At 51.8% G+C, this 26,679-nt stretch overlaps 1 protein-coding gene across 50 annotated transcripts in view; it reads right to left on the bottom strand.

Moving 5' to 3' along the window:
- celf2 (cugbp, Elav-like family member 2) overlaps positions 1–26,679 on the bottom strand; it is a 115,918-nt gene that overhangs the window by 47,978 nt on the left and 41,261 nt on the right. For 11 of the 50 annotated variants that reach the window (XM_078101327.1, XM_078101353.1, XM_078101344.1 and 8 more), the window contains exon 1: positions 23,567–24,093. The exons of the other annotated variants lie outside the window; for them this stretch is intronic. In XM_078101327.1, the coding sequence (XP_077957453.1) occupies positions 23,567–23,643 (77 nt within the window). In that variant the 5' untranslated portion in view covers positions 23,644–24,093. Of the gene's footprint in view, positions 1–23,566; positions 24,094–26,679 lie in introns of those variants that run through there. 50 annotated transcript variants of the gene reach the window in all.

Raw genomic sequence — 26,679 nt, 5'->3', positions numbered from 1 at the left:
ATGGTGGGCTGGTCTCTGCTGGAGGACCTGGGTCTGTTTATGGTGGGCTGGTCCGCGCTGGAGGACCTGGGTCTGTCCACGGTGGACTGGTCCCTGCTGGAGGACCTGGGTCTGTTTATGGTGGTCTGGTCCCCGCTGGAGGACTTGGGTCTGTTTATGGTGGACTGGTCCCTGCTGGAGGACCAGGGTCTGTTTATGGTGGACCGGTCCCTGCTGGAGGACCTGGGTCTGTGGGTCTGGGTCCACGTGAGGCCGTGTGATTTCGGCGGTACGCGTTGCCGTGTTTGCATCTGAGGGTTGCCATGGAGACGCGGCGGTGGATCAGATAAATGTCACAGTGGCTAATGAAGCTGCCTGGTGCCCCGACGCTCAGCTAGCTCCGTGCTAACGAGCTACTGCGCGCTAATGAGAGGACACACACACGCACACACGCTGCCGTATACACACACACACACACACACACACAATATGAGGGAAGCGCTGGTGGGTGAAATACGTGTAATCTTGGTTGTTTCTCAGGTCTTAATCTACATTTGATATTTTTCTACCCGGATAAAAACACCTGAGGAGTTGAAGCTGCAGATAAAGACGGTGTTGATACTTAAGTACATTAAACATTAATGACTTTGATAACGGGGGACGGAGACACTTCAATGGTGTCTTGAAAATGAAATCTCGCCATTAGATTATTCAAAACTTATTTTCAGGTCAACAGACTTTTATTTCTCTCATATTTGACTTCAGTAACGACACGGATGAAAAATAAACGCTCCCACGGTAAGCGAAGCTTAGGCTTAGAATATCTTATCATAAATATCTGCTCCCAAGGTCAACGATGACCTTCGTGAATATGAATCGCTTTCAATTTCTGCCTTTTGATTTGTATTATGAACCGAATTGCGGGCAGTTAATGTAGTTTTCTTTTCGAGGTGAAACTGGCAGCAGGAACCGAATGCAGAGTCACCTTAAACAAATCCGCTTCTTTGGAGAAAAATGTATCGTTGCATTGAATTGAATTGTAAATTGCAAATCCCGTGTTCGCGGTGCTTCTGGTGGACGAGGTCCTTTCAAAGCAGCCAACCGTCCTCTGCTGGTGAAGTCCTTTCCAGCCAGCAGGAGGTCCACCTACGGAGGACACGACCTCTGACCCCTAGGGGCGGGGTTCTCTACAGCAGCCACCGACGTACCGACAATAAATCGGTCGGGAGCATAATACGTGTTTACGTCTTAATGGGGGGGTCACAAGGTCACAAATCAATAACGTTTGTCCTCTCGGGGTTTGGTGCCCAAGCACGAAGGGATCGCGTGAACTAAAATATTTAGAACTAAAAAAAAGTATTTAATATTTGGGTGCTTAACGAAACCGTTTTAATGGAAAAATGATGCTTTACTTCCTCCCACTTCTTCTTCGACAGCGCAGTTCTCAGAATTATCCCCCGAATATTATGCTTTCCAGCTCACATGAGCCTAACCGAGAGATTCCGTGTGCGTGTGCGTGTGTGTGCGTGCGTGTGTGTGTGTGTGTGTGTGTGAGAGATAGAGGGAAGTCAGGGAAAAGGAATTAGAGCATCTTAAAGCCTCAACACCAGATTGGTCAAATCCAGGCAGCGGCAGCAGCAGCAGCAAAATTCCATCCTAATCTTTAGCACACTTCCTCTCTTCTTCACCCCCCCCCCCCACCCTCCCCCCCGCCTCCCGTTGCCTCCTCCTCCCTGTGTCTTGTTGCTATGGGAACAGCAGAGTCGGCGGGGTGCACGGGGCGAGGGTGGCTGAGGGTTCTGGGTGTCGGGCGTCTTATTGGATGACAGCGCCACAATGAGAGTCTTTGTTGTTGTCGTTGTTGTTGCCCCCCCCTTCTTCTATTATCTCCTGCCCGAAAAGGGGCACCGCCCCCCCTGTTTTCCTCTCTCAATAGCTGGTGTTTGTGGTCTTAATGAAGAACAGCTTGTGTGTCTGTGGCGGCGCGGCGGCGTGCGACCCTCGTGGAATGGAAGCGGCTCGGAGAGTTCCGGAGGGTCCGGGCCGGCGGCCTCCTTCGGACGGGTGGGGGCTGAGGGGGGGGGTTGTAGCAGGGTCAAGGGCCCCGATTGGACTAATACCTCTCCGCCAAAAAGGGCCAACAACGCACACAGAAAGAGCAGGACATCGGTCACTGCGGCCTTTAAGAGCATCCTCTGCTGTGTGTGTACCCGTGTACCTGTGCGACACACACACACACACGCTGCGAACCGCCTGAACCGTAAATCCTCCCGTTGCGTTGGCGCCGATTGCCTGTGACACCTCCAACGGGGGGCGAGCGAGCGGGAAACCACAGGGTGGGGACAGAAAATGGCGCAATAAAGGACGGAGGGGACAAAGAGGAACAGAGAGGCGGCGGTGGATTGGGGGGGGTGAAAAGCCAGTCGGTTGCCAGCGACAAAGCACAGCCGATTTGTCAGCGCGAGGACATTTGTGGAAACACAATGACGTCCCGTCGTGAGTGAACGCTGGACGCCGTCCAGCCGGGATGCCCCCGTTTCCAAGAGTACAAAACACGCAGGTGGGGTGGAAAATGTCCGAGGGACACTCGCTGCGTTGCCGTGGCGAGAATGTCTCGAGTGTCCACCGTCATCGGTCAGCTGGGACCGCAAGTCAAGATCAAGACCTGCTCAGGACGAACCTGGCGTCCTGTTTGCAGAAAGTCAAGTCAGTCTCAGGTAGCGGGCCAGGGGGTCACGCGTGTCCCCAAAGGGGGTCTAAACAAAACAACGTCCAGTCTCACGCCACGTCGACGCGAGTCAAGTCGGCTTGAACCCAACGTCCCCTCGAGTCCTCCAGAATTGTCCCATCTGGGGAAGACGCTCGATCAGCTCTGTGCGTTTGACAACCGATGACATAATTCCACATTAAATACATTTAATACAACGTTTCCACCTTCGGCTCCTTCTGTCCGTCTCCTAATGCGTCCACTTGCTGCTTTTCGTGTCCCACGCTGCTGCCTTCTCCGCCTGTCTGCCTGCTGGAGCCACAAGCATTCAGGAGGAAATCGCTTGCACGTTGAAGCCCCCCGCGGCCCCCCGAAAGCTTCCCTCCCTAAAACTACACAGGAAGTGCGCGAGGGCCTCGGATCGTCTGACGCGCGGCAGCAGGACGTCTTTGGACCCGAAGACGGGCCGCTAATGGCCACTACAGAGTGATTATGCCTGTAATGTTGTACGGGGGGATGAGGGGGGGGGGGAGGGGGGGGCAAAGAGCGAGCGATGGCATTAAGGGATATTAGGGCGGGCGGGGTGTTGGTTTTCATTAGGTTTTATGGGATGGAAAAACATTGTCATGCATGCCAATTAGCCCGGGAACAGATGGCTGAATATGGATGCACGTTTCATAACACACACACACACACACACACACAAAGGGGGAGGGGCCTCGGAGCAACAATCGGGCCCCCTTTGCTCTCCCTCCCGCCCTCCATCGCGGGTCAGGACGTTTGGAGCAGAAGTCTGTTCAGCGGGGGGGCGTATGCTGACATATGCTGAATGAGTGGAGATAATGGTGATTGTGTGTCTGTGTGTGTGTGTGTGTGTTTATTCCAGCTCTGCCAAACCAACACAAAGGTTTCTGAGGGCCGGCAGTGACGCTTCACAGAGAGCATCCAGCTGAAATCTTGGGCTTATTTTCCGTATTTAGTGTTTTTATTTTTTTTGGGGGGGGGTTTCAAGTCAGCATTTTTCTCAGAAAGCGGCTCATGTGAGCGAGAGGAAGAACTCCCAAAAAGGCAGCTGGGCGGTTTGAGAGAAAGATTCCCTCTGAGGGGAACAATACGAGCATTTCCACACGACAAGGATCTTAATCAAAATATTAAAACGCTCACACTATAAAACGCATATTTGGGAATAATTCAAACTAAATGAATCAATTCGGCAGCTCGTGTTGTATCGATCAACTCCGCACACGTTGTGCAACAAACAACAGAGAACCTGCGTAATCGGATCAAATGCACGACTCTCGGACCACCAACAGGTGTGGCGCTTTATCTCTTCATTCTGAAGACGCGGCCTTATCTCCTCTTCACCTGTTGGGAATAAGCTGCTCTGACCTGTTAAACGGCTCCGCTAAATCGCTCCGTGTGTGATAATCTACTCCGCGCTTTGTTTACGGTCCAACTTCTCATCTCCGTCGGCCGACGGCTCCCGTTTGCAGAAATCCGTCACCCGTCGGCGAGGAAACAGACCGGCCAGATTAACGGCGGTTTGCGTGCCGCGGACTCGGACTCGGACTAATAAACCAACACAACCGACGAGTCACTGAGAGTAATTAACAATCCCCACAGGTATAAACACAGCTGGTACTTTCACTTTAAATCATTTTGTTTTGCCCGAGCCGGCTGAAGTGCCACACACACACTTGACTACAAGTGTAGTGTGTGGCACTTCCCACCGATGTGTGCGAGCGTCAAACAACGGCGTGTACCTCCGCTCGCGGCCCCCCCCGCCAGACTCCAAATTACCCCCCGGCTCCTCCAAAGCACACTTCACCATTTCTGTCTGCTTTCCAAACTCATTACTTTAGTAGGGCAAATCAAACAGGGCGCGTTAAACGCAACTCAGACGTGAAGAGAGCGCAGTGTGTGTGTGTGTGTGTGTGTGTGTGTGTGTGTGTGTGTGCTCATGAGGAGGATGCTGTTCTAATTAAGGGCCTATGAATAGCGCGGCCTAGTGGGAGGAGTCAAGGTCAGACGTGCGGCCACATGGAGGCCGGCGCGTGACTCCAAAAACTACGCAGATTAAATGTAAACACAACATTGGCAGCTTCGCCTAGTGTGCGCGTGTGTGTGTGTGTGTGTGTGTGTGCGCGTGAGTTAAAGGCAGCGAGCGTATGCAACAAGGATGATGTCAGAGCAATTAGCGAACACATGAATCATCAGCGGGGAGGTAATGACCTCGGAGCAGCGCGGCGGAGAGTCAATTACTCCGTTGGACCAGGAAACCTGGCAGCACGACGCGTTATTTATTACTCATTTCACAAGTGACACAAAGAGCTCGCCGTGCCCGCGCGCTAACATTAATATGTTATAATCCGGGGAATTATTATTCTGAAGCGCCCCTTTCAAATTAGCGAATTGAATCGTCCCGCTCGCATTCAATTAAGTGTCTCTCGCCTCATGCTGGAGTCTGCAGCTTCACCAGTTTGTCTATTTTAGATATTCGTTAACGTTGTCTCGCCGCCGCCGGAATCCGTCGCGACCGCTGTGAGTGCAGCCCGACGGACTCCGCGGCTTTCGGCAGTGGGACGAAGTCATTTCCCGGCTTTCAAAGTCCCGTCTCCGGTTGACTTCCTGCCAGTCGCCGGCTCGGTGTGTGTTTGAAAAAGAAAAAAAGGCAACCGATCGATGGACCCGATCCATCGTGGTTTGTTAAGAGTAATGGCCATGGATTTGTGGAGGGCCCATGTTTACGTCTCAGCTGACGGGGTTCCTCCCCGTCATGTGACCTCTATAATGATTCCTATTGGGGAAGAGAGTCAATTACACTAAACTCCTGACTCCTGACAGTGTGTGTGTGTGTGTGTGTGTGCGCTGCTCTCACAGCGAAATTAAACTGGGGCTCAGGTGAGACACAGAGCGAGGAAGAGGAGGAGGAGGAGGAGGACCCTGCAGACAAGGAGCATGTCTGGGATTACAGACATGGGGGGGGGGGGGGCTGACGGGGGGAGATTGATGGCTTGTAATGATGAAACGGATGGAGGACCAGACAAGAGAGACGCGCACGTCGGAAGCCATTACTCATCCGCGGCGCGCACACACGCGGAGGCCAGCGTCGCCCAAGGGTGCCGCGGAGGCCCGTCGGCCACCCACCCCCCCTCCTCCGCCTCATGCATGCCAATGCATCCTGATTCTGAGGCCTGTTTGTAGCGTTTAGAGGGTCGATCCCACTGAAGCCTCTTTGTTGCTATCGGTTCATTTACATGCAGCACAAACAGGGTTTCCCACTAAAATAGGGAGAAAAAAACATTTCCGCATGTGACTGAGGTCATTTGGCGAAGTAAATGCAAATAACTACACCTGTCACGTTACTTCAGTCCTCGCTGGCTTCGGGTTCAGACGCGGGACAAAAGCGGCGGCTTCATCGCAGCGGGACGGAGACGAGAGGGACCAAGTTATGAAGATAAAACAAGTGATCCCCTCGAGGCCTGAAGATCTGTTATTTCCTGACAAGATAAGTGCACAAATTATTCTAGAGTCACTGTTAAAAAGCCCGATGATTGAACGCTCTGAAAGGCCACCGCGAGTAATGAGCACTTTTAGTTTTGATAATTCGGCTCAAGTGGAATCCTTGAAATATTGTTTTTGGTTTATTGTTTCACTGGTTTTATTCAATCAAAGTACTTCCAGCCTGATACACGCTTATGATTCTGATCATTCAACCTGAAGCTCTTGTTTTTCTGCTTTGCAATTGTACCAATAATCATAATAACAAGAACAGAGCGGTGAGAATGTTGATGACTGAAGCCGTAGTAGGACGTGGTGAGCTGTTAAACCGGGGGGGTCGTCTGAGCTGCTGTGTCATTGATCGGAGGCTATTATTATTATTCTAATTAAACATAATGGAAATATTGACAAAAAAGCCGACAGCACGTAACTGTGAAAGTGACTCGGTGACGTTCTGCGCTCCCCATTGTGATGACGGCAGACCTCCATATGCCGGGACATGAAGTCCCGCGACTTGACCCCTTGGCTCGCCGCGGCCGTGGGTCACGTGACGGAACCACGCGAGGCGGAGAAAATCTCCGTCTACATCTGGGTTGTGAGTCGTGTTTTGGTTTTCACAGACCGCCGTGCTCCGTAATGAGCACCCGGGGGACTTGTTGCGGCGCACTCGCTTCTCCTAAATGGTCCGCGCGGGCTTCTGGGACACGCCAGACGCTCCCCGGACGCTCGGGAAGGACTAAACCTCCATTTCCGCGAGAGGACACTCGCAACCGGCTCCATCCGCTCCGCAGCGCGAGCTTTGGATTCACGCGGAGGCCCGAGCTCGCACCGCGCGGCGCATTCTCGAGTAAAGGAGCTCCCATCGTGCATCGGCCATGTGCGATTGCTGCACCAGGGCCAAAAGTAAATAAACCGGCGCACTGTGGCGCCGCGTGGAGGCTCGACCTCGTCCTGCCGCCGCGGACTGGTGTGGGCCGTCTGACAGCGAGGCCGCTCTCCACTAAGCTGCATTCACTAAACATCCGCTTAGCATCCCGCGCACACACCTCCCGACACAATGAGCCGATACGCCGGGCGGCGGCGGCGGCGGCTCCCCTCGGAGGCTTCAAACGCATCACGCTTAATCAGAGAGAGAGAGGGGGGGGGGGGGGGCGGCTCAGCTCCCGCGCGCCGGCTAGCTCTGCATGCTAATCCCCGGCTGATGAAGACGCTAAGCTAAGCGCAGGCTGACAGCCATGCCGTGGGAACGGCGAAAGGAGGCTAACGCTAACCGCGGTGTCACCGCTCCGTCACACAAACGCTCCTCACAGCTCATTGCATTTGGGTTTAGTCTGTGCGTGTGTGTGCGTGTGTGTGTGTCTGTGTGTGTCTGTGTGCGCGTGCAGACGGAGCGATGAAAGCCGTCCACCTCGGTCTGGCCAGCTGAGATTCGACTCGGCTGTGAGCGTCTGTGTGTGTCTGCGTGAAGGTATTTGACAATAATTCCAACAAGCGCCTCGAGCCGAGACGAAGTCTCAGCCGAGAGTCGCCTCCGCCGGTTGTCGTTTACCGGCGGAGGCGAGGCGGCGCCGCGGCCTTTTTTTCGTCAAATCAAAAACACCGCGGTGACTTCTCTCATTGTGGTTTGTGCGTTTAAACACAACGTGTGACGGAAGGTAAACACAACCCATCCGTCAGCCAGCAGCAACATCCCGTAGCCACGACCCCCCCCACCCAGCTTCCCCCCCACTGCCCCATTAACAAGGTGTCACCGCTAATATTCGGGACGTTAATTTGTGCCGCTTTGATCCAAACGGAGTGTGACAACTTTAACGACCACACAAAGCAGAGGACAAACAAACCCAAAGAGCCGCTGCTCCATCGTGGCGCCGTGGTCCGCCCTGGGGGGGGGGGTTGAGGTTTCTTAAAGATCTGGGAGGTTTTGCATTGGTTAGTAGAATAACGAAGTGGCGACTGAGCTGCGAGCATCGGGAGCGAACGCAGTAATGATGAAACGAAGCCCCTTCTGTAGCCGACGCGCTACGTCGCGGCTTACAATCGGCGTCGTGCCGGGTCGAACAACGGGAGTTCTGATAGGACGGGGAGGCCGCAGCCCCCGAAGGCGGCGTGATGTCCCTTCTGCGTGATGCAAGATGAAAATGTCGCTTATCCCCCTCGCCTTCAGAAAGGGAGGCAGCGCCTCATCCTCTCCTCCCACCGTCTCCGTCTCCCTCCTCGCCTTCCATCCTCTAAACCGGGTTATTCCTGAGAACCGGGGCCGCCGTCAGCTCCCACCAGCACTTGCCTCTAAATGACAAGAGGTAACCCTCTTATACGAGGCGGCCCCCGCTAAAAGCATGTCATTTTCTCCCCGCTAATGTCAAGTGGGAACGGATCGGAACAGGCGGGCGGGAGTTAATAACGCCGCGGATCCTCCCGGGGCGCTGCCGCCGTGAACTCAAACTTCCTGCGCGACCCCCCCCGTGCGAGTAATCAACCCGGGGTGAGCCGTCCTCCGCCGCCGCCTAAACCTCTCCCCCGACTCAAGATAAAAGGTCGGAGGGAGACACCTTCCCCTTGAAGCGTTCCCTCTAACCTCACTCCTATATTATCTTGTCCATCAGCGCGCCGCATCTTTGTTTTTTATCCACATTTGATCCGCAGCCGTTACTTGCCCCCCCCCCCCCCCCCCCCGCCCTGCATAAATCCACTGCGCTGGGTAATTATCCTGCAGATATACGCGCCGAACACAGCTGCTTGTGAGTGTGGCTTCCCCCATCGATCCTTACATCAGCGGGTAGCTGAACAGCCTGAAAGGGAATAGCGACAGTTTGATATTCGGAAACATTTGGCCGTAATCAGAGTTTAGGTGGAGCGAATATATTGGTGGAAAAAGTGTAAAATATATATCAAGTGTTCTTGATCAGCCAGGAAGGCGGATATCCGCTGCTACTGGCAATGCTGAACGTTTTGCTTTAAGTTGAGCTCGTCTGTATTGTTGAATGCATTTCTATGCTAGGAAGCTAAACTATGCTAAGCTACGGCCGTCGAATCATTTTGGCATCACGGAGACGTACGAAAGGGACCTTTGGCCTTTTTGACGCCCATTTGATGGGCTGCGTCCTCTGATGGGGAGAAACAAACCGGCTACCCACAGTGCATTGCTGTTTCATCCATAACCAACAGAGCCGTCAGCGGGGGAAACAGGGCCTCTCTGTATTCCGCTCATGCCCCCCCGTCTCCTCTCCACTGCAGAGGCTAGAGGTCCTCACACACTGTGGCTCCACTCATTACCTCCCCGCCTGGATGCCAGACCCCCATTCACCCCGTCCCACACAGCACAGCGAGAGCCCCCCCAAGATTAATCATCTATTTTAGCCGCGGACCCCCCCCCCCCCGTGTGGATGATGTACGTGAGCCTGGTTTTGATTGAGATGCTGCTCCCACTGTTTGGGCTTCGTGTATTTGAGGAATCCTGATTGAGATTAGACTCAACCAGCGGAAGTCAATGAAACTCATATCGCAGGTGGAGGAGACGGAGGACGAGGAAAGTGTCAGATTTGAATACACGCACGAGATGAAAGTTGGCGTGACACGTGACGTGGCACTTCGGTCACGGCGTCCGGGGAGGAACCCCGCTGTCGGCCTTGCAGGCGCCGACTTCTCCGCACGCCGCCTGCTCGTGGAGAAGCTCCGTTGGATATTTCGAGCGCGGTCCGTCCGACCTGCGTCGAACCCTCCGGCATTCCGGCTCATTTTAATAAGCAGGTTTTTACAACCACGCCCCCCCGCGCCAACTGATCCAGCAGTGATGCCTTCAGGGCGCGTCTGTGCACCGTGACATCACTGTGGGTACTGTGTGAGAAGGTATCTGACCGCGTCCATCGGTCCGGAGCAGAGTGGGACAGGAAGCAGTGATGAAGGTGGTGAAACGATCTCACACATCAAAGGATCCCGTCACACACTCTGCACCGATATGTAATTTGAATAAAAAGGATCGCTGGTGTCGGATCAAAAAGGTAAATGTATATTTCAGAGCGTGAAAAACAAATATGAGTAGCTGGGGTCAGGTGGGTTAAATCCAAACTAAACCCCCCTCTCCTCCTTACTGGGACCATTAAGCTTAGCCGGCCGGGTTAAATACACGGTGCTCCGGCAAAGGGAGGGGAGTGTGTGTGTGGGGGGGGGGATTGGGGGGATTTGGGGGGGATCGTACACTTGCTCATTGAAACACACGGAGGTCCTCGCTTCAGCTTTAAGGGCAGCGACGGCTGTAATGACACTACAGAGGAAAAAGAGGTAGAAGAAGAAAAACGCCAGCAGAGGAGGAGGGAAAGGACTGAGAGGAGAAAGGGTTGACGGATGGGTCGGCTTTCCAGGTCACTTAGGGGGCTCCCACCTTCGTGTCGGACTCCCTCCCCAGGGTCACCATTAGTGGTCGCACACACGCACACACACAAAAACACACACACACACACACACACACACACACACACACACACCAGCGTATCGCCGAGTCCAAGAAGAGACGCAGCACAACGGGCAACATCGATTTTACAATATAAACTAATGAAGCACAACAAGCTCAATACACACAACACGCACACAGGGGAAGCCTGGACACACACACACACACACACACACACACCTTGTAAACAGCAACACTGTCCCTTTGTTCCTTTTCAATACACATACTGTAATTGCTGATGTGAGGATAAGTGTGCGCATTACCGAAACACAAACCAATTATAGCCGCACCGCTGCTGCTCTCCGGCTCCCAAACCAACATGGCTGCACGCATGGAACATGCTAAAAAAGAATAGGCACGACTTCCAGGCCGCGTGTGCACGTGTGCGTGTGCGTGTGCTCCTTGGAGGCCGTGTCTCAGCTCGCTCTCCTCTTCTCTATTTCCTTGGTGACAGCTGTCATCCTGTCAGGCCGGTGGCAGCCCATTCTGCTCGCTGAGACGCCGCACACACACACACGCACACACACGCACACACGCACACACACACACACGCACCGACTCTCCAGTTCAACAGAGGCTGAACTCGAGTCCGGCTGCTAACGAGCGAAAGTTACTCTTCAGCAGAAAGAAGCAAAGCGCTTTTATTGAAAATGTGGCTTTGTGGCGTCTTTGATCGGAAAGCGTCCGCGTCGGCCTTTTCGCGGCGCACGCCGGTGCAATCCCGGCGTGCATGCAGCGATCGGCTGCGGCGTGCAGAACTCGTCATCCGCGTCTACAGCCCCAACTGTTCCTCCCTGCCTGGTGCACGTCTCCTGCCGTGTGTGCTATTATGGTCATAACGTAAATTACTATCTGACCAGAACCACTGAAAGTAGCATCAGGGGAACAATTGCAGTCTACGGTGTACGTTGAGGGCTTTTATTGTGAAAGGTAAGGAACAAAGCATTGGATGGTGTGATGAGCTTGTCGAGATCTAAGGAGGAATAAAGTTGGACTTCTTGCTTTGAACTATGAAGCGCTTTGTAAAGACCTGAAGGCAGCTGGTCAGCGACGATGTCACGATGCCTTTGGGGAATTTACTCATTATTGTTTGACATTTCCTACATCCTGTTGAGTCCGACCACTGATAATGTGCAGTATCGAGCTACGCAAAAAGTGCAGTCATTGTAGGTCTACATTATTATTCACTAGTAAGAATCTACGCGTATGAGGCAAGGTGGTCTCCAACCGACAGACACATACATGATAAACAAACACAAATACCCACACACACATCAAACACACACACACACACACACACACACACACACACACACACACAGCCAGAGACTGTTTGGCAAATGGCACCCGGTCGGAAAATGTAATTGCTTGAACTTTAGAGAAGCGACTGCGGCTTCTGAAATACCCACAGGAGCCATCAGGCCAGTGTTTTACAGCGCACACACACACACACACACACACACACACACACACACACACACACACACTCACACACACACACACACTCACACACACTCACACACCCTCCCTGTCAGCAAGCGCAGTACTTTAAGTAGTAATAACTGCTCTAGCTGTTAGGGTGAAGAGCGAGGGGGAGGAGGGGGGGAGAAAGCCTGGAGAGGAAAAGAACACAGGAGCGAAGCGGAAGAACAAGCAGAGCGTTAATCTCCATCGGTTTGGATTTTTATTCTCCTCGAGCCGGGCGGCGCGGCGCTGAGAGAAATGGGTCATGAATGTCGAAGCTTCCGCTGTCGGAATGTACTTCACACCCCCCCCCACGAACCCCCAGCCCAAAAAAAAAAAAAAAGCAATCGCTCCACGTTACTCAGGGCACTTCTCCAATTTAACACGTGAAGCCGTTGGGTCGTTGAATTCCACCCAGCCGGAAAATCACCCCCGATGACGTCATAGTGATGATGTCATCAGAACACCGTAGTGATGTCATCAGGGGGTTACCTTTCTGTAAAGAACATGTGGGGTTTGAAAGACACTGGTTACCGGGTATGGAGGCTCTAAAAAAAAGAAAAAAGATGCTGTTGCATTGTGGGAAATGTAGGATCCAACTCATCTGCACAGCAGTGGTCGTTTAGTCGACATTTGGCTCCTATGACGCCTCCCGTCCTCCGCGTGCAACTCCACTGATCCTTTAAGAGGAGGCGTCCGGATGCGTGTGTGAGCGCTGTGCTCAATAACATCGGCCTCCACCCACACGGATGATTAGCATGACATGGCTAAAAAGAGGCTAATGTGGATTCCCCGTCAGAGCGTGCAGCAACACCCCCCCCTCGGGCGGATTACTCCCCCCGTCCGCAGCAGCGACTGCGCGGACCCTATTGTGTTGCCCTGCTTGTAAGTGTGCAGCCGTGTGTGTGTGTGTGTGTGTGTGTGCGCGAGCCTCGGGCGTCCCCTCAGCACTGCGTCTGTATCGACCTGCAGCGGGAAGCAGGCCTGTACTCGGCCATGTAGGCCAGGGAGTCGATGGGGACATCAGAATGAGGGCAGCCGTCCAAAACGGCACCACAATGTGCCCAGAGGCCGTGCGCTCGCACGCGCACACACACACACACACACACACAAAGGCTTGGCCACTTTTTAAATAGCCTGGTGTTTAATGGTTTATGAATCCCCCCCCGATGGTGATTCACGGGTAATCTGTCTGTAATGGCTACTTGACAAACTCGAACCTCTCCGGACGTTTTTTCTGTGTCGTTATCGTTACAAAGGACATTGCACATAACGTGTGTAGCTGGTGGCAGATTGTGGAGTAATTTCCATGTCAGGGCTCTTTTTGCTTACTGGGAACGATTCACCATAAACTACGCTCAGCTGGTTCCCATGGATCCCTCTTCGTGTTTAGAAGAAGTAGGTATACGGGTCTGCTGCTAACCTCAGAAGGGAGATTCTTCAGCTGTGTTGGAACCTTTAGAATCCAGCTCGATATTGTGTATTTAACAACGTGTTCCCCATAATCCTTTTGGACTATTGGCAGTGCAGCCGGCGCGTAAACGCCGCTGCACTCGAGCTGTTGAAGGGAAACACCAGCTGATGAAAACGCAGAGAAGCTGCGGTGTAAATGTTAGCTGTCGTGTTATTGACTTCCCTTCTACTTCCCTTCTAATGGATCAATATTACCAATTAATGTGAGATGTTCAACTTTAATAAAAGATGTAAGAAGCTGAATAATTGTGGTCCTCAAATCATCAAGACAGATTTTAGCGAAAATGTGTAAAAACCACCACGGTCCAATTAATTCAGCGTGTTTGCTTTGAACAAGGTTTAGTTCACATTTTTAAACGTTTCGTTTTAGCCAATTATGTGCAAATCCTTTGTCTGCGGATCCGACTCGAGGCCTCTTCAACCATCCCGGCGGGTTGAGCATCGGACGCGAGCACCATCTTGTTTTCACCTCGGCTGTATCTGTCGCTCACGCGGAGCTTTACGCTCCAGCGAGTCGGTCTTTTCTCGTCCCCAGGAGGGGAATCAAACCCTCCACCCGACACGTCACTCCGTCAAACCGCAGCAATAACACGGGGAAAACAGAAACGACGTCTGCCGGTTTGGCGCTCTTATCGGGAGGCGGCTTGGCAGTCGGGTTTGAATCATTGTGGCAGGAAGAGAGAAAGAAGACTTCCAAAATGAGATGTTTGAGATGCGATGAAAACTGCACCTCCAAAATATACTTTAAAAAAATATCAAGCGACAAATAAAACTGGGCCGTTTTATACGTTTGTTTGTGCTTTAAGTTTAAAAGTCACAAAACTTCCTGAACATGAATGTCTGAGATGCATCTTAAAGTAAACCTCCACCAGCCTGTGAGCGATGGGAAACTCTAGGCTCATTTCGGAACCACTTCTCCCGCCAAATACCAACATTTTTCTCGCAATCGTCTATATTTGAGCTGGTGAATCAAACATTGAGAGCGGCGGCGCTTGGAAGCCGCACTGCCTGAACTGGCTGAGGCGCAGACCCGTGCGCCGCTGGGGGTGGCACGTCGGCGGCGCCTGCCCTACCTTTGAACCGCACATCAGATGACTTGCATTCAATTATACAAATTAGGCTGACTTAAGAGGGGGGGGCGCCGCGATCGCACTCGCATCCAAACACGGCGACCGATCACAGGAGGCGAGCATCCAGAGAGGGAAATGGTCTGGGACGCTGTAAAATAGATCTGTGCCGAGGGAAATGAGCCAAACAGATCGAGATTGCCGCTCCGCTCTTTCAAGGTTCTTACCCGCTCGTGTTAATGTCTTTCCAGTGGTGCCTTCGGGTTTTCTCTCTGCCAAAGCTATCAAACCCGTTTGATCAGCGGCAGCTTGGTGAAATGAAGCCACGCTGGCTCCCCCCCCGGCCGCCGCCTCCCTGCCTCCCTCATTTGAGAGGTGTAGAGGCCCTTCTCCACTCCCCTCATTACAGAACTTAGCAGGGCGCCGCTGGGCGTCTGAGCGTGCACGGACGAGCGTTACAACCTCCGTGCAGGTTGAAGCCAAAGCCCTGAAACACGCCAGATGTTTCATCTGCAGGAATGTCTTTGCTGCTCGTGTCCCCCCCCTCTCGCCGTGGAGGAGGCCGAGGCCGACGGGAACCGAGGGCTCAGGCGACACCCGACGTTTCTCAGGGGAAAATTACAGGGTTGTTTGAAGGGGGGAGGGGGGGGGGGGGTTTCTCACTTCTTTGAGAGAGGGGTCTTCTGCTCAGGGGGAGTGAGAGGCTGACGCCGGTGTCAGCGGGGCCGTTATCGCCCCGGCGATGCTTCGGCACAGCCGACACTTTGACAAAGAGAAGGGACCAACGGCCGAACTCGATCCTCCGGCGCCGTTTAGCCACGCTGCTTCCACGAGAGCACAAGAGCAAAAGGGAAACGACAAACAGAGGAGGGTACTGGTTTCTGCACGCACAACTTATCTGTTCTGCTGCTTGTTTACTCAAACCCTCGTCTGAGGGAAACGCACTTTAATCTCCCTGAGGTGAACGCAATGGAGAAGAGTGGCAAATAAACACACACACACACACACACACACACACACTAAGTGCTCTTTGTGCCCGACACTCCCACACAATTCCCCCAGGCAGCCGGGCTGGTCTAATTACATACATTACACCCACCCACACACACACACACTTTTTTCCGCCACTCAACCCCAATGCCCGTGCCATGTGGAACACGTCGGGCATACGGGGTATACGCATGGGACGCCAAGTGGACTCGTCCCAATGAAGGACGGCTTCCGCGTGCAAACACAGCGGCCGGTAACAAGGTGAAATGTTTACAAAGTGGTTCTGTTCAAGCACTCAGAATAAAGAGGCTGGATCCAGGATGTCAGATCAGGTGCAGGAAAGACCCCCGGACACCGGATAGGCGTCCCTGATACGCCAAACTGACTCCCCCCAGGAGGACTGCTCGGACTCCCCCCGTCTCATTGCAACGTGAAACTGTGCTGTGAGTTTTGGGAAGCCCTGTAATATTGGCACGGCCTAAAAAAATACACTATTGATAACATCGCCCTCAAACTCCCAACCTATCACCTGCTCAGCTCTTCACAATCTTTTGAATATTCCAGATAATTTTTGCCATGAAATTGGCCAATTTGGAAGATATTGAATATCAGCACAAAATACCAGCAGTCAGCAGCTTCAATCCGAGATACTTGGCGTCGGCTTCTGCCTTTAAAAGTCCATTAAACCCTCCGGCAGCAGAAGGTAAATGGGCGCGGGGGGGGGGGGGGGGGGGGGGGGGGGTGAGGAGGAGACGGGAGCGAGATGAGGCCAATTGGATTCCAGCAGGATGTGGGAGTGGAAGGACGGAGGGAATTTTACGGTATAAAGGGGAGGATAAATTAAAAAGTTGAAATGTGGGCTGAATGGATGAAGGGCAGATAGATGACGGTTTAAATGGATGATTGGTGGCATGGGCACCGTGAAGGTGTGTGTGTGTGTGTGTGCGCTCTCCAGAGGTGCAGATTAGATCACTGTTATGACTGCACAAGCCCTCAGGACACAGCAGATCAACATCAACAGATAACCTACACATTTATTCCCACCTCTGCCGCGTCCTCGCTTCCTACCCTCCATTTCCTCTCCCGCTCCCCTCCGATGCAGACTTCCTCTACTTCCATGCAACTCTTCCGCGTTTGTTTTCCAGTCCTCCCTTAACTACATCTAAGGGTCCCGGGGCGGTGCACTAGATCATGCTTCTCAATAAACCCGTCAAGACAACCTCTGCACCCCCCGCCGCCGCCGCCGCCTCCCCACAGCTTTGCCAAACACAATAACAGCAACTCCAAACGCCCCTCCCAACAATACTGCCATCGATCACTTCGCTATCTGGAACACTCACATCCATCACTGCCGGGGAGGTGACTGCAGGCCCTTCTGCTCTGCTCCATATAGCTTTACGAATATTATTAGCCGGCAGACGCCAGAATGGACAAACCGCACGATGACTCCGACGTGATAATGTTTGGCTCGGGAAGCCCCACCAGAGGAGAGTATTTGTAGTCGTTGATTAAGCTGGAGGTCTTCCCTTGTAAATGTGGGTGCGATTCCATAGAGAAGGAACTCTCGAGCAATATATATACGGAATAAACACGTTTAGGGTCTCTGGGCTCCTTAGTCACGAATGTGTGGCTTCAGCAATCCAACGCATCCAACACTTCAGTATTCATCGATTTGAGTAACGCTGGCTTCCACACCATCACTTAAACTCGGCCAGGTAGCTGCTCCCCAGCAGCGGCACACCTGGGCGTCACAGGTGCGTCCATTACTACCAAACCGCGACAAATCTGGACGCCGAGCATTGGCTGGATCGTATCGTATGGACCAACACACCGGAACACAACCAACCAAGGATCGGCAATAGAAACGCTCTGAATAACATTAACTTAGTGCCGGCAGAGTCGGACATAACAAGAGAAATAGAAATATTTGAGCAGAGCAACCACAAAGTCACCCGCTGCTTTTAGCTGTAAGAAATCTGCCATCAGCCACCACTTCAACAGGTACCTCTGCATTGAACGTAAAAGTAGTAAACTTGCTGTGCCGGCATTTAACACGAGAGCTGCCGGTGAATACCAAACCGCTAAAATATCCCCCCCCCAAAAAAACCCCTCTGTGCTGCCGGGAACCGTTTGGTGAGAAACGGAGGGCAACTATCGTGGTCCAGCGAGAGGAGAGGATAACGGAGAGAGACTCGGCGGGGAAGACAGAGGTAGGTCGGGCCGAGACGAGCAGCAGCTCTCTGACATCCTGTTTATGCCCCCCCCCCCCCCTCCTCTTAACCCCCCACCCACACTTCCCCACATGCATTACAATTCATTCTCTGTGCGAGTCAAGGTTAGACTTGACAGCTCTGCAGCCGTGTGTGGATATCTGTGGTTTTTGTTGTGTGTGTATATTTTGGAGTGTCCATATAAAGCAGATGGAAATGAAGAGAGTCAGACTGAGATCTTTTTTTGGGGGGGTGTAGCACAGTGTGAGCTCTGGGGGGGCCGACTCAGAAGCTTTTTTAAAAACATAACCTTTGGACCATAAAAATCCACAGAATATCCGATAAATCGAATGCTATTGAGTGGGTTTCCCCCTAAATATGATTTACAGAAACAGGCCAATATAGAAGGAGTTTATTGGCCAATTCGATCAGCAATGAATATGGTTCGTCCACTTAAGCTAGAAGTTTATACTCAAATTTGAAAGGTTAGACACAGAATAAATGGTGCATTAACAGACAGTCTGACCCCATCAGAACCCGTTTCTCTCCCATTTGCTCCCACAGAGAAAACCAAGTGGCATCAGGCCCGACAGCCTGCAGGTTTCTACCTCAAACATCACGTCGGCTGACTGAAGTTGCCTCTTCTCCGGCTCGCAGCTTCACAATGATCCCACGCACGGCGACGAAGATTTAAAGCCGCCATCCAGCTGGGTTTAGCAGTGAGCTAGCTCTGGGTAACATTATGACGCGTTCAAGCTCTGTTCAGTAAAAATGGCCATTGGGCAAAAGTAAATGCTAAAGTTAAGGCGATGCGTTCACGTCTCTAGTAAAATGCTGTTTTTGGGGGGAAACTTGTAGTGGGTCATCGAGGATTGATGATACTTTTGTAAAAGTAAGCAAAAAGTAATTACATTATTACATTATTACATGTCAACTGATGCTTTTATCCAAAGCGACTTACATTGCATTTTTAACCCATGGTTTTACATTTTGCCCGGGGAGCAATTAGGTGTCTCGCTCGGGGACACTTGGACATGGGACGTGGAGCAGCCGGGCTAGAACATGATGAAGTATGTGGGGTTCATGGTTTTTGACCAAATCGGGATTCCAGAATTGTTGAATTTCACCGGTATGATCATCGCCTACTACGTGTCTAGTGTGTTGAGACCTCCCTGTTCACAATTAGGATTTATTTTAAATGAATAGAAACAGAAATGACAGAAGTTCTGCTTCAACAAGCACAGATCAAGAGAGGCTTCAATATTTATTGAAGTGAAAATGCAAGAGGAAAAAAATACTATTTCATTTAAATTAAAATGACAAAAGATTAAAAAAAAGGACACACGGTCTCTAAAAAGCAAAAATAGCTGCTGTGCTGTCAGGAATGATTTGTGCTGCAGGAGCTGCTCTGCATGCTGATAGCAGTTGGCACTGACCTTTCTGTGACCTTTGGCTGACATGTGATCGGAGCCGTTAGGTTTCTTTGCCGTCTGATGTCACCGGCCAGCGGCTATCCGGCACCACGACGCGGCGCGGCTGAATGCAGGTGTTTACCAGCAAATCCCGCCACAATGAATTGCCCTTTCCCGCTGGGATTGTATGCGTTTGCGCGCCGGTGTTTACACCCCCAGATGCAACTGTTGCAGGTAAATAATGAAGTCTGACCCCAAAATGTCAACATTATAGTACCGTGACTTTGTGCTCTTCTGAGACGCTTTCTTCCACTTATGTTTCATGCAGAAAAGGTGTCTCGGTGTGAATGGGTACACGAGAAGAGAGCCTAAAAACACTTGAGACGACACCTCAAAATGGCTGCATGCAACATTCCTTCGATGCCTGCTGACGGCGGTAACCACAACCCGCTAGTCGTGATGTTTGAGATGGTTTCCGACCCTCTCGTACGACCAGTGGGACCTTTCCAAACTTAAAACCAGTACCGACAACTAGGAAAAGATTGTCCATCAAAGTTGATTCATGACAAGAAATCCAGCTTTGATAATAATAACCACTAGTTAACGCAGGTAAATCGACCCCTCTCTGGAATCCTGACGTCTCCTTCAGCTGAACACGAGCCTCAGTCCACGAATGTTCCTCCTAATCCCAAATTCCTCTCCTTCGCCACAATAATGAGCTCCTCTCAGACTCAAGGGTTGACAGAGGTAAAGCATTTAGCACGCTTGAATGGCGAAAGAGGGGGAGAGAGTGGGAGTGCAGAGAGAAAGAGAGGAAGACGCAGGCCAAAGAGGGATAAATGGAGGGATGTGCGGGGACGTGTGGAGAGGGGGGGAGGCGGGGGGGGGTGTCTACAGAGACATGCATGAGGTAAGCTCTCCCTCTGGCAAGGCAGAGTGATGCCACTGCACAGAGCCATTGAGGATGAGAGGAGGGAGGCGAGGGGGAGGCGGAGGGGAGAAGGGAGATCATGGCTGGGTTCTCGCGCTCTCTCAGGATGCAGTTATTTCTCTGCCCGGAACGACACCCGAGGGACATGATGTGAACAACGCGCGGATTGTGTTGATGCGCGCGTGCGTGTGCGCGCGTGCGTGCGTGTCACGTGGCGTGTATTCTGCGTATTTGCGTGGGCGGCAACGTGGATGCAGCACTGAAAGCATCTGCATGCCTCATTCCTTTCAAGGCCAAGTGATGAAATGCTCAGACACACACACACACACACTTTATTCGCACACTAAACATCGTCTATGCACAGCTCAATTAATGTGCGTGTGTTGTGTGCGTTGTGCCAACGTGGACCTGACTTGAATGAGCAAAGAACTGCAAACAAAAACCCTGAGCGAAGGATGGAGAAGCTCTCCGTAACATTCCCGAGGAGTCAAATGAATCAAATCAGTGAAATGGTGTTTAGAACCAAGAGAGAAAGGAGGAGCTGGTTCAGGGCCTTGAACGCATCGCGGCTGACGCCAGCGAGGAGAAGAACGAGACGATCATCGGCGCAGATCAAGGGAGACGCGTGTGCCGGCAGGCAGCAGCAGACACACAACTCACCGGGTGCTCGGAGCGCCGCGCAGGCACATCGACACGCGCCTCGGCCTTTAAAGTGGACTGTGAGACGCAGAAAGAGACGCACACACTCACAGTTTTTGACCGATGAAGACGCTTCCCGTACCCGTAAACGTACCTACACACAGTGACACCTCAGACGCGCAGTCGTGATGCATCACCACCTACACGCGGCGGCGGCGGCTTCAGACAACGCGGTCCTGAGCCTCGGCAGAGCAAAGGAATTCATCATTATGACAACGCACACACACACACACACACACACACACACACACAGAGTCCGGGAGAGGGTGACGTGGCGGCCGCTGGCGCGTGAAGACGACTCCATCACGTCGCACATCCCGCGCAATGTTTCCCGCCTAAAAACCGACATTACAAATAAAAAGGAATCTTTCTTTCTCCTCTGTGTGTGTGTGTGTGTGTGTGTGTGCGCGTGTGTGTGCGTCCTCTCAGCTGTTGGCTTCATGATTTGTGTCCTCTCGGCTCGGACAGGAAGGAGACGAGAGGGCGGCCGTGGAGAGAAGAAGTGGATCGTCTGTGGCGGATTGTGTGCACACACACACTTGACAAGAATGTGTCATTTTGCAGCAGAACGCGGAGCCGGTCTCCGGCTTCCCTCTGAACACTTTGTACTTGTGAAAGTTACCGGCCTTGTGTTCTCGTTGCCTTGAATTTCACTGCCGAGTGCATTTTTTTCCTTTTTTTCAGAGGACGTGGCTAAACACTGTCCCAGAGGCGCGATGGAGCCTGAGCCGCGGAGCTCTGCGCCACATGGGGATCCAGCCCAGCGGGGGTCGAGGTCAGGAGGGGGGTCACATATTTCCCAGAGCGACCCGAGTTGAGTCTTCGGACTCGGGAGTTGAAGTGGAAACTGGAAGGCGGAGGTCCTGCTCCGTTTCTGCTCGCGGCCCCCCGATGGGACTGGACGGATGGACACCACGCTGGTTCCACTTGGCTCTCATATGATCTTTGCTGATATTTGTCAAGTCTGATGTCGTCGTGGGGGAGATGGGGGGGTCGCTACACGGCGAGGGATGGAAAGGGATTGCAGCCAAGTCCACATGAAGGAAATGAAGCGGAAAGGAAAGGAAAGGAAAGGAGCGCCGTTATGCAACAAAGTCCAAAGATCACTTTGAGTTAAATCGCAGGGTTCAGGGGGCGTGTCCTCGTAAACGCAAAGGACCTGTCCGCCTCCTCGCCGGAGGAGGAGCCCAGATCTTCTTCTGACACTGATTAGTGAGGACGCCGTCTCATCTCTACAGCGTCGAGGTTAATAGACCACAGTCAACAGGGGGCGAAGTGCGCGGCCCCCGTATCACAGAGGTTATTTTATACGTCCCCCGGAGAAGAAGCGACGTTTACATTTATTGTCGTTTCTATAACCGTGGCGTTAAGTTGCATCCTGGTTTGAATACGGATTCATTAGTGCAGGTTTGTGCAGGATGCGCCATCGGCCTGCCGACGACCTTCTCCGGCCTGGTGGAAACGCGTCCATGGAGCATGTTCATACCGGGAAGAGATTGTTTAAGATGACTATAGTGAATCATACTGAGCCGGTAGCAGTACACATAATGACTTCACAGTACTACACGGGGTATCATGATAATGGGTTGTGGTTCGCCCGAGGCAGCCTAATAGTGAGTTTGCCATGAAAACATGGATTTTTGTGGTACGTGGAACTCCACAGCATCCGATGTAGAAACACGCTGACCTCCAGCTGCTGTGAGCTTTGGTAAGTGTTGTGATATTTGTGCAGAATCCTACTCCCACTCACACACACAAACGCACACTTCGTTATGTTCGTTCTGTTATTTTACACCGTGAGTCACTCAAAGTCAAATGTTGCATCCCACCGTACACTGACAGAAAAAGACCTTCAGGAGAAGATGAAAAGAAGAGCTGCAGCTCAGGTGTTATTTATATTTATATAAGAACACGATCCATCAGCCACCAGGATGTGAGCGGAGGGGACATAAGCGGGACAAAAAAAGAAACCGCATGACCACAATGTGGGGATGAAAACCTCCCTTTGTCCCTGCCAAGGGAATTCCAGAGTTTAACTGAATTACAGCAAATCCAATGGAAGCACACGGGACACCACTCATCCATGCATTCCTGCATGCGCTCCGCGATGCCCGCTGCATTCCATCCAAGTGTCCAAAGTGTGGAGAATGAACAGCGGGGGGGAGGGAGGGGGGGGCGCCATGTGACTGAGATCACCCCACCCTCAGCCGTAGAAATGGATCTTTTTTAGCAACACAGGGAAGGACTCCGGGGTCTTTACGTGTCCCCACCAGCTATGGGCGGCAGCCGCACCTCGTGAGCAACTTCCTCCCGCTGACATTTGCACGGAGCCGGCGCACGGCGCGCGTGCCCGACGGGCTCCAAACATTTTGACCACATGCAGCAGATCCCCCTCGCTTCCTCCTGACACGGTTTCATTCACGGGGGCGGCATTTACACCCCCCCCCCCCTCCTCCCCATAATGGCGTTCATTCATCACCATCCTGTCTGTGCAGCTGATAAGAAGAAGAAAAAAAAAAGCCCCGGGCGCCCGCGCGATGCCCGCACATTTCTACCCACGGAATGAATCCCAACCAGCCCGATTCCTGCCACACACCCGGCACGGGAGCCGCGGCGGCTGCCCACCGGACAGCGCGGAGACCCGCGCACCACACGCAGAAAGCTGGGAAGAAAAAGAGCAACTCACATTCTGTCTGCGGGAAGCAGCAGGCGGCTCTCCACCATCATATCGGGCAGGAAATCCAGATTGTAGGAGGAAGTCATGTTGCCTGCCTGCCCTGGGTAAATGTGTGTGTGTGTGTGTGTGTGTGCGTGCGTACGGCTCCGAGTGTGTGTGTGTGTGTGTGTGTGTGTGTGTGTGTGTGTGTGTGTGTGCGTGTGTGTGTGCGCGCGCGCTCTGTGCGCTCTGCCGGATAGATACAAAAAAGGAGCTCTCGCCCAAACTGCGCCTTGGCCGCGGACACGGACACGGAGACGGACGGGGACAGGTGCAGGAGCCGATCGGGCCTCCCCAAGAGGCAGTGTAGCCAGCCGCGCGCGCTCTCTATCTGCATCCAGCAGTTGTCACATACTCCTCCTTCCCCCTCCTCCTCCTCCTCTTCCTCTCCCCCATTCGCTTCTTTTTGCGCCGGTCCTGTCTGGAAAAATCGGCTGCTGCACGCGGCGCGCCGCACGGAGTGCTGAGGGAGCCGGTGGCGAGCCGCGGAGGCGTGGCGCGCAACGCCGCCGCTCATCTTTTAACTGTTAGGTCTCCTCGGCCGCGGCACGAGGACGCGCGCCTCTTCAATCTTCATTCAACTGGATGGTGGCTTGAATTATTTAGATGTTCTTCAGCGTCCATTTAAACAGAACACATCCACTTATTTATCCTTTTTACTGCGGGATGGAAACCATTATGTTTCTGGTATCATGAGAGGCAGCCTCGCTATAAATAACCACCTTCAGCCATCAGTGGAGCTTTAATTTAGTAGTTTGCTCATTTTTAAATATTGCTACAGTGTAACACAAAACAGACCATTTGCTTCTCACAAAAGTTGCTGTACATCCACTTCCTATCAACAATACATCCATAATAAATTGGTTTGTAATGGTCTCGCCTTGTCGGCCCGTAACCCATCGCTGTTGCTCTCTGTCGTGGACTGGCTGCTCTAAAAAATGTAATCCTTTAAAATCTCAACGAGGTTTATTGCTTTTGTTAAGTTAAAAAATATCCATACACTGATTAGGACCATGAGCGTCGGCACAGGGTGAAATAAATATATTTCCATATAGATGCTACTTGATATTGGTTCACATTATACCGTGATGGAAGGTTGCCCGGCTAAAAACTAGAACATTGTTATGAAATTGATTCGTGGAATCGTGATCCCACGCATGATGCTTTTTTTAATGCAGAGCGGCTTTGGGCCTGATCGCACACTCGTGATTCAGAGCATTTAAACCGTAGACTGCGAGGACAGAATATCACACATGCTCCAAGCATGGCGACTTAATAACGGCCCGTTGATTTACAAGCAAATGAATTGGCCACATTTGGACAGGCGCAATTACGCTTGGGGGGATAGCCAGGTAATAATGAAGCAGTCCATAATTTGCTGCAGTTCTGCTGACTCTATTTTACGCCGCTTTAATTGTGTGGATCCGGAATGCATCCCTGTGGAACCGGGGTGGGCTCATACGCACCGCTGTGCACCAGGTTGCCCCACTTCCTCCCTCCTCGGCAGGAGGAAAGAGGGGAGGCACTCCAGTAAAATAATGAGCCTCCCTTAGACTGAGGGAGGCGGCTCTCCGGGGAAAAAATATAAGTATCTGGGTCATTGGGAGAAGAAAAAGAACTGCACGGTATGCACACATACAGCAGCGTAAGAGAACGGCGTGGGTGGGACTCAGGCTCTTCCCAGGGATCGGTCACCATACGATACCATTCTACCATACGATATCATTCCACCATACGATACCATTCTACCATACGATATCATTCCACCATACGATACCATTCTACCATACGATAACATTCCATCATACGATACCATTCTACCATACGATACCATTCCACCATACGATACCATTCCATCATACGATACCATTCCATCATACGATACCATTCCACCATACGATACCATTCCATCATACGATACCATTCCACCATACGATACCATTCCATCATACGATACCATTCCATCATACGATACCATTCCACCATACGATACCATTCCATCATACGATACCATTCCACCATACGATACCATTCCATCATACGATACCATTCCATCATACGATACCATTCCATCATACGATACCATTCTACCATACGATACCATTCCATCATACGATACCATTCTACCATACGATACCATTCCATCATACGATACCATTCCATCATACGATACCATTCCATCATACGATACCATTCCACCATACGATACCATTCCATCATACGATACCATTCCATCATACGATACCATTCCATCATACGATACCATTCTACCATACGATACCATTCCACCATACGATACCATTCCACCATACGATACCATTCCACCATACGATACCATTCCACCATACGATACCGTTCCACCATAAGATACCGTTCTACCATACGATACCATTCCACCATACGATACCATTCCACCATACGATACCATTCCATCATACGATACCATTCCACCATACGATACCATTCTACCATACAATACCATTCCACCATACGATACCATTCCATCATACGATACCATTCCACCATACGATACCATTCCACCATACGATACCATTCCATCATACGATACCATTCCACCATACGATACCATTCTACCATACAATACCATTCCACCATACGATACCATTCTACCAAACGATACCATTCCACCATACGATACCATTCCACCATACGATACCATTCCATCATACGATACCATTCCACCATACGATACCATTCTACCATACGATACCATTCCATCATACGATACCATTCTACCATACGATACCATTCCACCATACGATACCATTCCACCATACGATACCATTCCATCATACGATACCATTCCACCATACGATACCATTCTACCATACGATACCATTCCACCATACGATAACATTCCATCATACGATACCGTTCCACCATACGATACCGTTCCACCATACGATACCATTCCATCATACGATACCATTCCATCATACGATACCATTCCACCATACGATACCATTCCACCATAAGATACCGTTCTACCATACGATACCATTCCACCATACGATACCATTCCACCATACGATACCATTCCACCATACGATACCATTCCATCA

This window comes from Gasterosteus aculeatus, chromosome 4 (genome assembly GCF_964276395.1).
Source record: "Gasterosteus aculeatus chromosome 4, fGasAcu3.hap1.1, whole genome shotgun sequence".
Taxonomy (NCBI): domain Eukaryota; kingdom Metazoa; phylum Chordata; class Actinopteri; order Perciformes; family Gasterosteidae; genus Gasterosteus; species Gasterosteus aculeatus.
This window is presented reverse-complemented; position numbering and strand designations above follow the sequence as displayed.